General features: G+C 43.7%; 1 protein-coding gene across 4 annotated transcripts; it reads left to right on the top strand.

Moving 5' to 3' along the window:
* The first annotated feature begins 1,051 nt into the window (after nt 1–1,051).
* LOC132817186 (gamma-crystallin S-1) lies at nt 1,052–3,488 on the top strand. 4 transcript variants are annotated; one of them, XM_060827458.1, is made up of 3 exons: nt 1,052–1,060; nt 1,847–2,093; nt 3,220–3,488. In XM_060827458.1, exons 1-3 carry the CDS (start codon nt 1,052–1,054, stop codon nt 3,486–3,488), a joined length of 525 nt encoding a protein of 174 aa, XP_060683441.1. The 4 variants fall into 4 exon arrangements, with proteins under 4 accessions (XP_060683441.1, XP_060683439.1, XP_060683442.1 ...); XM_060827456.1 differs by lacking the exon at nt 1,052–1,060 and adding an exon at nt 1,736–1,744 and having other exon boundaries at nt 1,847–2,089; nt 3,213–3,488; XM_060827459.1 differs by lacking the exon at nt 1,052–1,060 and adding an exon at nt 1,736–1,744 and having other exon boundaries at nt 3,223–3,488.
* The last annotated feature ends 8,560 nt before the right edge of the window (nt 3,489–12,048 follow it).

Genomic DNA, 12,048 nt, shown 5'->3' with positions numbered 1-12,048 from the left:
GGCAATGGAGGAAAAAATACGCTCAACGCTACCCTTGCCATAATGGCCACCTTTGTGTGTGGTGCATCAAGTTGTGTGTGGATCCCCGGTACATAAGCGCCAAGTGTCACTATGTATTGAGGTTCTACCTGTCCCCGGTGTTGTGAAGGATGGGCTTCGCCTCGCTGCCGTGGAACGCTCCGAGTAGTTGGACCATTCCAAATCAGCTATCCTTCGTGGAGAAATTTATGAAGAAAAACACGCTTGACCACAAGTCCATCAGGAAGTGGTTAGCACGTAGTGTCCTTGAGACCCTTCGGGAAAAGGAGAGAGCAGATCCTATCGAGCGGTTCCCTGGGCAGATTGTCAAAGCCATTTGGCAGAATGCCTCACCACCAGAACTTTCCAACAAGCACCAAGACATGGCTTGGCTGGTGGTGAGAGGGCTCTGCCTGTGAGATCCTTTATGCACGCCCGGACTCTCTCCCACACCGCACGCTGCCCTCGAAGTGGCTGCGGGGGGGACGAGACTGTCACACACCTCCTTCTGGAAGTGCCTGTGCAAAAGAAGTCTGGAGAGGAATGCAGTAGTGTTTGTCGAGGTTCGTCTTGAGCAGCTCCGTGACGCGGGTCTCCGTGCTCTATGGTCTGTTCCCTGGGACGCACACCGAGAGGAACATCAACTGTGCCTGGAGGATCATCAACTCGGTGAAAGATGCTCTTTGGTCTGTCCGAAACCCTGTTGATCTTCCAGCTGAAGGAGTTGACTCCGACTGAGTGTTGCAGACTGGCACATTCCAAGGTCCAGGACTACGTGTTGAGGGACACGCTGAAGCTTGGGATAGCTGCCGCCAAGGTGCAATGGGGAAAGACCACCATGTAAGGTCTGCCTGCCTAAGAAGAATGGGCAGCCCACCCAGCAATAGCGCTCTGTTGATGCCTCAGTAGAATAGCTGGATAGTCAATGCACAGATTTGTACATATGAATGATTAATTCTGATCTCGGTATGTAAAGAAATGGAATGTGTACGTATGTATGGCATCACCAATTGTATAGATATCAAATAATTTTATGAATAAAGTATATTTTTGAAATTTAAAAAAATGTACTTTTGTACATACACGTTAGTTGTTCTAAATGTATTTTGGTTTCTTCAATATTATTATGTTTGAGTTTTTTTAATACAACAGGTGATAATGTAGACATTACCGCATAAACTAAAATACCGTATTGGTGGAAATTCACACCAGCATTCTGTCAAATGAGTGATTAGCTCTTGTTCTGCTTACTCTGCATATTTCGGGTAAACATAATGCATAATCATGGACAGCCCACTTCAAAAACAGCAGTTGACACACTGAGCCAGAAACATCCTCACCATTGTCCACCATCCATGTTCTGTAATGGAGCATCACAGTGATGCAAGGGAGACCAATTGCATGTCAATAATGCCTTTACTTGACGCATCATAAATGAATTGCCAGTTTGCCTTTGAAATACTTCATTAACAATGAAAGCAGCATCAAAGCAGAATGAAAAGAATCATTGTCCTATCAATAAACCTGAATAAGGGGATTTTATCTGCAATGACAGGTTTTTTTTATAATTTGTCATTTTGCTGATATGCGCTGTTGAAAGCTATTAGACTAACAAAAGTATTCCCTACAGTGGCATTTTAGTCCAGTGTATAAATATCGAGCTGGATAGAACAGTGCTACATCCCAGGTGCTTGTTTAATTAGCTTTAAAGCTCAAAATGGGCAAGGTACGGTCAACTTGTATAACTTTAAACTTGGATCATAACGTTTTCTAAGAATCCTCAAATTTATGAAAGTATGAAATTTCTTGTGTAATTTTATTTCCACAGATCATCTTTTACGAGGACAGGAACTTCCAGGGACGGCACTATGAGTGCAGCAGTGACTGTGCCGACCTGTCCCCTTACTTCAGCCGCTGTAACTCCATCCGTGTTGAGAGTGACTGGTGGGTGCTGTATGAGAAACCCAATTACATGGGATACCAGTATGTTCTGACCAGGGGAGAGTATCCTGACTACCAGCGCTGGATGGGATTCAATGACTGTGTCAGGTCATGTCGCAGTTACCCACATGTAAGTTAGAAATACATGCTAATTATCAGTCTCAGAACATCTACTGATATGATTTATGGTGTGTGAATAATTACTGTTTTTAATAAAATACATTTGGAGCTCCTTCATAAATTATGTTTTCATGTTTATATTGAATAGTGGACCAGGCTTAAAGGACCAAATGGGTTACTCCTGTTGATGTAATCTATGTTTCTATATCAATTGAGGTACAATTATTGTCATTTCCATTGACTGTCATGAGTGACAAATCTATATTTGAACTACACTTCATCAGGAAGGGCTTATGCTTGAAACGTCGATTGTCCTGCTCCTCAGATGTTGCCTGACCAGCTGTGCTTTTGCAGCACCACACTCTTTGACTCTAAGCATACTTGTTGAGAATTACAGAACCATAGAACCACTTTTCAGTAATGGGAACAGTTTCTAATCAGAAACGCTGTCTAGACATCTCTTGGTTTTGAATACCTCTATCAAATATCTCTCATCATTCACTTCTCTCAACAGAACAATGTTGGACTATCCATGGCTAATCAGTCCACAGTTAATAAGTCTTTCATCCCGGAACAATTCTCATAAAACTTGTCTGCATGTTCACGCTTTTCCTATAGCCTGGTGTCAAGTATTAGACATGTAATTCAACTGAAGCCAGATTAATGTTTTAATTATCACAACTTTTTTGCTTTTATGTTCTGTGATTTATAATGTCATGCAGCCTGTTCGTCTTTTTAACCACACCATCAACCTTTTCAGCCACCTTCCACAAATTGTGCTATCATTGTTTTTCACCTCCTTGAGAGTTATACCTTAATTTTAGATTGCCATTTCTCATTCTTCCTTCCACAGTGCATGACTTCATATGTTGCTTTGTTCAATTTCATATGCCACATGACCACTATTACATCAACTTATATTCCTTTGAGGTCTATCACAATTCTTCTCATGGCCCCCTATGCTTCACAGGCTTGTGTCAGCTACACACTTTGAACTTGTGTCTCATAGACCCAAGTCCAAGTCATTGATAAATATACTTGTTCTGGAGTGTTATAATCTTGAAACTGTTTTCAATATACTTCACGTGTATGTTTATAGCTGCTTTGTGAATGTTTTACATTTTATGTTGCAGTACCGAGGAGGCTCCTACAGAATGAGGATTTATGAGAGGCCTGACTTTGGAGGGCAGATGATGGAATTCATGGATGACTGTCCATCTGTCTACGATCGTTTCCGTTACCGTGACATCCACTCCTGCCAGGTGATGGACGGTTACTGGATCTTCTATGAACATCCCAACTACAGAGGGCGACAGTACTTCATGAGGCCCGGTGAATACAGGAGATACAGTGACTGGGGAGGCTACAGCTCAACTGTAGGATCTTTCAGGCGCATGAGGGATTTCTAATTCCATGTTGAAAACTATATTCTGTTATGCTGAAATACTCTGAAACATAATAAAAGTGCTAGCAATAGAACTGATTTTTCTTTGGATTTTATATTTGTGCACTGCCACCTCAGACATCCAATAGTCTTGAAACTATGATAAACTATGCAAAATATTCCCCATGACATTGAAAATGCGAAATACATAGCAATGCAAGATTCTTCACCAGAACTTTTATTTAAACCAGTGACTGTTCATTTAGACAGCTATTCAGATAGATCAGTGACATTCAACAAAAAAACAGCGAGACTCAACTGGGATATTAAAACAGGACTGCACATAGAATGCTAAAAATACTTTAACAGGTTTATTTGGAAGCACTAACATTTGGAGCACTCCTCCTTTGCCGAGTGGTCAGACAGAACGAAGGAGCAGTGCACCAAAAGCTAGTACCCCCAAATAAACCTGTTGGATTATAACTTGGTGTTGTGATATTTTTAACTTTGTACATCCCAGTCCAACACTGGCTCTTTCAAATCATAAAATCTTGGATTTGATGCATTGTCTTTATTTTAAAAAGGTGTTTAGTATTTAAAACAGATAAATTCTCAAGAAAGATATTTACTTATTGGTTGGAATACAAACGTATAACTATCAACTCATATTTATTTGATGTTGATGAACGGAACCAATCTGATTGCTACCTTATTTTGTTGCTGCTGTTTTTGCGTTAAGTAGCTGGTCCAAGTGTATATTAGTAAGTCAGACTCTGTTTTTACTCTTTATAAATTTTAACAAATTGGCGGTTGTTTTGCCTATATACCTGGGCTTACAAAAAGAGAAAGAATTTTTTTTGGCCAAGAATGACAGAGAAGGGTATTGTTTTTGTTGAAGCATGTTTCAAAGCACACTTACATTACTCATCTCAACATTCTCTTGCAACATGCCTCCAGTGTCATGTCTTGCAGCAAGTCAAACAGTTCAGTTTTTAAGTATCTCCTTTCATACCTAAGAATACTTACTTCTGATATATATTCGATTGAAATTAACCATGAGTTTTCAATGAGGCAAAAGACTTGACAAGATCCTCTAAAGGCCTGTGGCATACTGTCTATTAATGTCTGCTAGCAGTGACACCTTCCATTACTTTACTGATGAGCGAGAGTAGACTGGTAAGGCGGTAATTGGCCTGGTTAGATTTGTCCTGCCTTTTGTACATAGTGTGTACCTGGGCAATTTTCCACATTGCTCTGTAGATGCCAATACTGTAACTGTACTGGAAGAGATTGGCTAGGGGATCAGCATGTTCTGGATCACAAGCTTTTGGTACAATTGCCAGAATGTTGTCAGGACCCACAGCCTTTGCAGTTGGCGGCACGGTGGCACAGTGGTTAGCACTGATACCTCACAGCGCCAGAGACCCGGGTTCAATCCTTGCCTCTGGTAACTGTCTGTGTGGAGTTTGTATATTCTCCCCGTGTCTGTGTGATTTCCTCTGGGTGCTCCGGTTTCCTCCCACAGTCTTAAAATGTGCAGGTTAGGTGAATTGGCCATGCTAAGTTGCCCATAGTGTTAGGTGAAGGGGTAAATGTAGGGGAATAGGTCTGGGTTGCTCTTCGGAGGGTTGGTGTGCACTTGTTTGCCTGAAAGCCTGTTTCCACACTGTAAGTAATCTAATCTAAATCCGGTTCCTCCAACTATTTCTTGATAACACATGGAGTGAAACAAGTTGGCTGAAGACTGACATCTGTAATGCTGGGGAATCACTGGAGGAGGCTGAGGTAGATCATCCACTCAGCACTTCTGGCTGAAAATTGCTGTGAATACTTCAGCCATAGCTTTTGCACTGATGTGTCAGGCTCTTCCATCATCAAGGATGGAGTTATTTATGGAGCCTTCCTACTTCAGTGAGTTGTTTAATTATCCACCACCATTCAAGATTGGATACACCAGGACTGCAGAGCTTACATCTGATCTCTCAGTTGGAGGATCACTTAGCTCTGTCCATCTGCTGCTAATGTGGTTTGGCATGCAAGTGATCATGTTTGGTAGCTTCACCAGATTGACATCTAAATCTTAGGTATGCCTGGTGCTGCTCCTGCACTCTCATTGAACTAGGGTTGATCCCCTGGCTTGATGGTAGTGGTTGAGTGGGGTTTATGCCAGGCCATGAGGTTACAAATTCTGCTGGAGTGCAATTTTGCTGCTGTTGATGGCCCATAGTGTCTCATAGACGCTCAGTCTTGAGTTGTTAGACCTGTTCAAAGTCTGTCCCATTCAGCATGGTGATAGTGCCACTCTACACAATTGAGGTAATTCCCAATGTGAAGACAAGACTTTGACTCCACAGTGCAACGATGCTGTCACTTTAAAAAGGTTATTTTGCCCTTGGGTTTTTTTTTTCAAGACAATCTGTGAAGGCAGCGATGCTGAAATATCTGGGCAAGGGCCTAGTTTAACAATGGCATGGGAGTGGCCAGTTCTCCCAGTTCAGGTTTTGTCTAGATTGGTTGAGTTGTAACAGTGAGAAGCTGCTGGTTTAGCTGTAGCAGAAACTGTGCAGTGCAAAAGGTTTCCGTGCTTCAGCAGATAATCCCTGACTGACTTCTCTCTCTGAAATCTTTCCTCCCCGTAAGAACCTGTGTTAGAATGCATCTTTTGCCAAGGGGTGTGTTTGGGATATTACTGGATTGGAACAGTTGCTGTGTCAGATCAGTTAAGATTCCAATAGTTATGATATTCTAAATTCCATTTCCTTTTGTTCATGTTTCAACTGTAGTGTTTCAATAAAGTCTGTTTTGCTCAAAGCTGAATGGTTTGACCAGCTGCATCAAACCTGGAATAACCATTGCCTTTAAAATAAGAAAAAGTTAGGCTTCCTTCTTAAAATATTTTGAGGGGGTCTGGCCTGGTCCATAACAACAAAGACTGTGTTGTGGTCACTCTTACCAAAACTGTCATTGACAGATACACCTGCAGCTGGCAGATTGGTAAAGATGGGACCAGGTATGTTTTTTCTCTCTTGTTGATCCCTTCCACCTGCCACAGATCCAGTCTAGCAGTTATGTCCTTTAGGACCTAACCAGCTCAATCAGTAATACTGCTGGTCTGCCCCACCCAGAGTAGTTTAAGTCCTTGCCTCCCTCAGTACTTCATCGAAGTGTTGTTGAACATAGAGGAGTTCTAATTCATAAGCCGAGGGAAGTCGGTATGTAGTACTCAGCAAGAGCTTTCCTTGCCCATCTTTCACCTGAATCCATGAGACTTCATAGGCTCCAGAATCACTGTTGAGGATTCCAACGGCAACTCCCTTCTGACTGTATGCCACTGTGCTGCCATCTCTGCTGGGTCTGACCAGCCAATGGGACCAGACAAATTCAGGGCTGGAGATGGTAGTTCTAGGACGTTGTCAGTCAGGTATGACACCATGAGTATGACTAGTCTGTGAGGGAGCTCTCTCAATTTTGGCACTAGCATCTAGATGTTTGTAAGGAGGACTTCGCAAGGATGACAGGGCTATTTCTGCCATTGTCTTTTCTGGTATCTAGGTCGATGCTGTGCAATCCAGCCAATGTCATTTCTTTGATGAGACTTTGTAATGATAGGTACAATGCAGTGGCCTGCTGGGTACCAATTAAGACTGTCCAACCCCATCATGCCCGAACAACTTAATCTGAAGGATAATGACTTGTGCTCAGAAGGTCTGACCCATGTTCTCGTCCTGGCCGCTGTGCAGCTCACAGTCTTGGATCCCCTTAATTTTTCTGTCAGGAGCTTACTTCAGCATGTAACTGGGGACCAGAGCTGCAGCAATACATTCCTGACCAATAAATGCATCCGGGCTGGAATAGGTGCTACTTTTTCCAGAGCACAGCCCTTCATGGTGATCCCCTGTGATAGTGAGAGTCAAGCAGCTCAGGGTTTTGAAATTCTCCACTTTGTGAGTGCACCCCATTGTTGCAATCAACTGCACCCATGTTCCTTTGGGAGTGCCGAGCACCAACTTTTAGATGATGTCAACCACGAAAGCTTACACTCTGTGAATGATCAAATTATACGCGACCCTTGATATGTCATAAATATGCCACATTCTGTGGGTCTTTTTCAGATATCCTGGGGGTTGCCCTGACCCTTGCATATTAGAGAGCTCACTAGTTTCCTGCCCCCTTTCTAGGTGCCCAGGCCATACAGGAATGGCTGTTGGGGAACTGTGCCTTCCCCTTCCAAACATAGCTCTTCACTCTTTTACAATACACCTCTCCCAATAACACTATAGTGGAACAGACCCTTATGCTGAGGTATTGATGCCTGGAGTACACCAGCTGACCTAGTGATATAGCTGAGTGTATCCTGTTTCTTTGAGTCATGCTGTACCCTTCATAAACTGGAGCCAGCAAAAAGAAGATGCAACAGAAATCAAAGATGGGGGCAGTCTTTTGAGGATAAAGATGAGGCCAAGGATCACGACATTGACAAGGAGGGCTTTCCAAGGAGGACAATAAGAGACATGCATTATCAAATTCAACAGGCAGAAAGAACATTAGTGAAGATGAAAGACTGGGCTTGGACTTTGTTTAATTGTTTAACATTCTCTTAATTTGGAAAACAGACTTAAAGGTCATATGGACCTTCCCGTTTTTGCAGTCCTTGACCTTTTGTGTTATTGAGTAAATGTCTTTTTATTCATGTCATTGAATGCTTGACTTCTTTGGATGATCCTAATTTAATATATGCGCAGACATCATATCTCAATGACCATTAGGGGAAAGGCAGACAGTGCAATCACATGGCTTTAAGTGAACTCTCTCAGGTTAGCCAGCAGGTTGAGGGAAATCCTTATCTATCTCCTTTTGACCATAATCAAGGGTACTTCATTGCTTTAGAGTGCACGTAGAATGCTTTTGCAGCAACTATGAACCTGTGAGAGGCAACACTTTGTGTTGGCAGACAATATATTATGAGGGAGCACTGAATTTTACTGAATGATAAACAGAATAAACAAAGATATGTCGAATCCTCAGTACTCTCACTCATAAGATGTGGAATAATGTGTGAATCTGGTCCATTTCTGCCTATAGCACATAATTTAAGTGATATATTTATTAAATTACAATGACTTGGCAGCAGTCCTTCATGTGCAAGAATCCTGATATTTTGATATTTTGACATGCCACCTTCGTGCCCTCAGTGTCCTTTTTCCATCTTCGCCCTCTTACTATGTCTAAGTGCAGCTCTGACATCTGCACTAGGGTGGAGGGAACATGCACTGTGGTTGACCCTGTTGGATTGGTAGATTTGGGCAGTCGTGGCTCCCGGTGCCTCTGGGCCTAGACAGCCCGATTCTGCTGAGAGTCACCTACCTAGATGCAGGCTCACTCTCCTTTGTTTGAAGTGCTGCAGGCTTTGAGACCACAGGGAGGGTTGAGGTGGCACTAAAGGTAGCACTTGGCAGAGTGTCCTGAAAAGAAGCACTGGGGGAACCTGTGTATCACTCCTCCCCCACTCTGTCAGCACTACCATGAGAAAAAAGGGGCATCTGGAGTGAGACTGAAGTTCACAGTCCCACTCCCAACTTAGCAGTGATGTTGAGTGACTATGGCCTGACTAATGGAGAGCAGCTCTTTGACAATGTCCTCTACGTAACATATTCGACAAACACTGAGTGCGCTCGACTTGGCTTTCCCAGGTGATTGCCAACCTGTCCATGCAGACTGCCAGATCCATGCCAGCTGAAGTCAACACTCTACTGATAATATTTGGTAAACCCCTCTGTATTTCGTGTAAATGCCTCTGTTGTTCCTGATGTTCCTGTGCCTGTCTTCGCAGTCTGACATAATCATTAATGGCTGAGAACAAGGATTCATCATCTGTATGGGGTTGCAAATGTGCCTTGAATTTAGCAGCAGTGTCCTGAGTCCCAGAGCCAATGCGTACTTCATTGAGGCTCACTTTCCACAGGGCAGGAGGAAGTGAGGACTGCAGGTGCTGGAGAGTCAGAGTTGAAAAGTGTGGCGCTGGAAAAGCACAGCAGGTCAGGCAGCGTCTGAGGAGCAGAAGAGTTGATGTTTTGGGCATAAGTCCTTCATCAGGATGTGGCAGGTGGGGGAAGGGGGCTGAGAGATAAAAAGGAGGGTGGGGTTGGGGCTGAGCAGAAGGTAGCTGGCAATGTGATATGTAGATGAAGGTGGGGGGGGTAATTGTGATAGGGCGGTGGGGAGGGTGGAGCAGACAGGTGGGGAGGAAGATGGACAGGTATAACAGTTCAACAGGGCCGTGCTGAGTTGGAGGGTTGGATCTGGAATGACGTGGGGCAGGAGATATCAACATCATCCTCTTGACCTGTCCTACCTGTTCATCTTCCTTCCCACTTATCCGCTCCATCCTCCCCACCAACCTATCACAATTAATCTTCACCGGCATCCAATTCTCAACTTCCCACCTATCTTTCCCCGAGCCTCTCCCCCAACCCCTATTGTCTCCAGCCCTCTTTCCCCACACCCCCTCACCCCCCGCCCCCCATTCCTGATGAAGGGCTTTTGCCTGAAGTGTCGACTCTCCTGCTCTCAGATGCTGCCTGACCAGCTGTGCTTTTCCAGCATCACCCTTTTTAACTCTCGCTTTCCACAAGGCCTAGCAAGTTTTCTTGCACTATCATCCTCATTGACGACAGACAATGCCTTAACAGTGACCTGCTCTACTTATTCTTCCATGCACTGCACACCAAAATAATTGCCACTACTGGCACATCATGTAATTCCCAGCATGGGCACTCCATTTAAAATGCCTTTATACACCCAGTCAAAAAGCAAGCATTGGTGCCATGGTTTTGTGGATGGGGACCTGGCAATCCTGGTGAACGTGATGCTGCAAAAGAGGCCTCATCCCTTTACCCAACCTTCCCATCTGGTCCGAGGTCAGTGCAGTCTCCACAGAATGGATAAGTACCCAGCAATGCAAGAAGCAGGTCAGTGACATTCTCTGTTCTACCAAAGTAATTGCCACCACCTTTTCTCTGTTACCTCACTCTATTCTTGATACTGCACCCATCTCCTACCTCCCACCTCCTAGTGCTTGCTCATGGTCCTCCACTCAATATTGCATGCGACATCTTCTCACTTGCTCTCACCTAATATACTCCCCCTTGCCGCACTACAAACCCTGTATCCTGTGGGCTGACCTCTCAGTCACTCGAGGCACCTCATCATCTTTTCCATACCTTCACCAGTACCAACAGCTGTACCACCCATTCTCAGTTCACTCAAACCCTCCCTTTGTCTCAAATCAGGAGAAAAAGCTAAGATGGATGGTGGGGAGCCTGATATTTAGCTCTTCATACCCAATGACTTGTGAATCCTGACTTTGGCATGAACCAGGTCATCATCATAGGCTCTGTGTCCTCACATGGTGTTGAGCGTTGTCCACGATGGAGGTATGGAGGAACAGGCTGAGAGTTGGAGTTGCTAAATAACCCACTCTGACTTTCATGTTGTCAATTATCACCATCTACCTTCACCCAAAGGCTGAGACAATGGGCAAGTGCAAATAAATGAAACAGCTGTTAACTAATAAAAGATGTTGGTGCATGCTAATGATGGCAAATGGATTTCTCGTCACTCACAAGTGAGAATCTCATGATCATATTCAACACTTCATTAGAAAATTATATTTTTTGGTCTTGATTTTGAGAAGCTCCTTGTTGGCCAGCTTACAAAGTTTTACACCCTTCGCTCTTGGGTCCACTTCATTCAGGGGCTGCTAAATTGTTGCCCATACTCTTGCAAGTTACTTGCTAACGCTGCCTGCAATAAGGTGAACAGCTAAGCATCTCAGCTTATTGAAGGTGAAATTAGCTCCTTTTTATTTGTGGGAGGGTTGGAGAAGAGGCCACCTGGAATATTCGGTTTAAAATGGCATCATCCACTGATTAACATTATGACTGGGGGCACTGCATACTCCTGGCAGACATAGGACGTTGTCCACACACAAGCACCTTTGATGACATCCAGTACATTGTGTGGCAGGAGTGTGCAGGTTCACTTGGGATAACACTTTGGTATCTATGTAGCAACTGTACAACCCACAATACATCCAGCAACAACTCATTATCATGCTCATAGTCTGTACTTGCCTGGGACATACAAGATACAGTATCATAGAGGGAGGCCATCATGACTGCATTGGTTTGTTAGATGAGTATCATTACCCATGCCAATCACCTGCTTTAACCCCTTACCCTTAAATATTACTGTTTTTCAAATAGTCATCCAATGTCCTCTTGTATCATTGAATACTTTTGGAAACAGAAGTTATGTAATGGTTGTCCCATCTTCCAAGCCTTTTTTCATGTTGGATATGGGATTTAAACCACCTTTTTTAAGGATCACTTCTCGGTTTGGGAGTTACAGCTGAAATTTCAGTATTCTCTGTTTCTAAACCTGTTCTATGATCAGCTTCCCTTTTTTTCTGCAGCCTCTTGTTGGCCATAAAGACAGTAGCTGTGAACTGAAATTACCTGAGTCCGAGCTGCTGGCTCGAGCCAGTTTGAGCTGGCTGAGCTCTGAGGAATGACACTAGGGAGAAA

Source organism: Hemiscyllium ocellatum, chromosome 7 (genome assembly GCF_020745735.1).
Source record: "Hemiscyllium ocellatum isolate sHemOce1 chromosome 7, sHemOce1.pat.X.cur, whole genome shotgun sequence".
Classification (NCBI taxonomy): domain Eukaryota; kingdom Metazoa; phylum Chordata; class Chondrichthyes; order Orectolobiformes; family Hemiscylliidae; genus Hemiscyllium; species Hemiscyllium ocellatum.
This window is presented reverse-complemented; position numbering and strand designations above follow the sequence as displayed.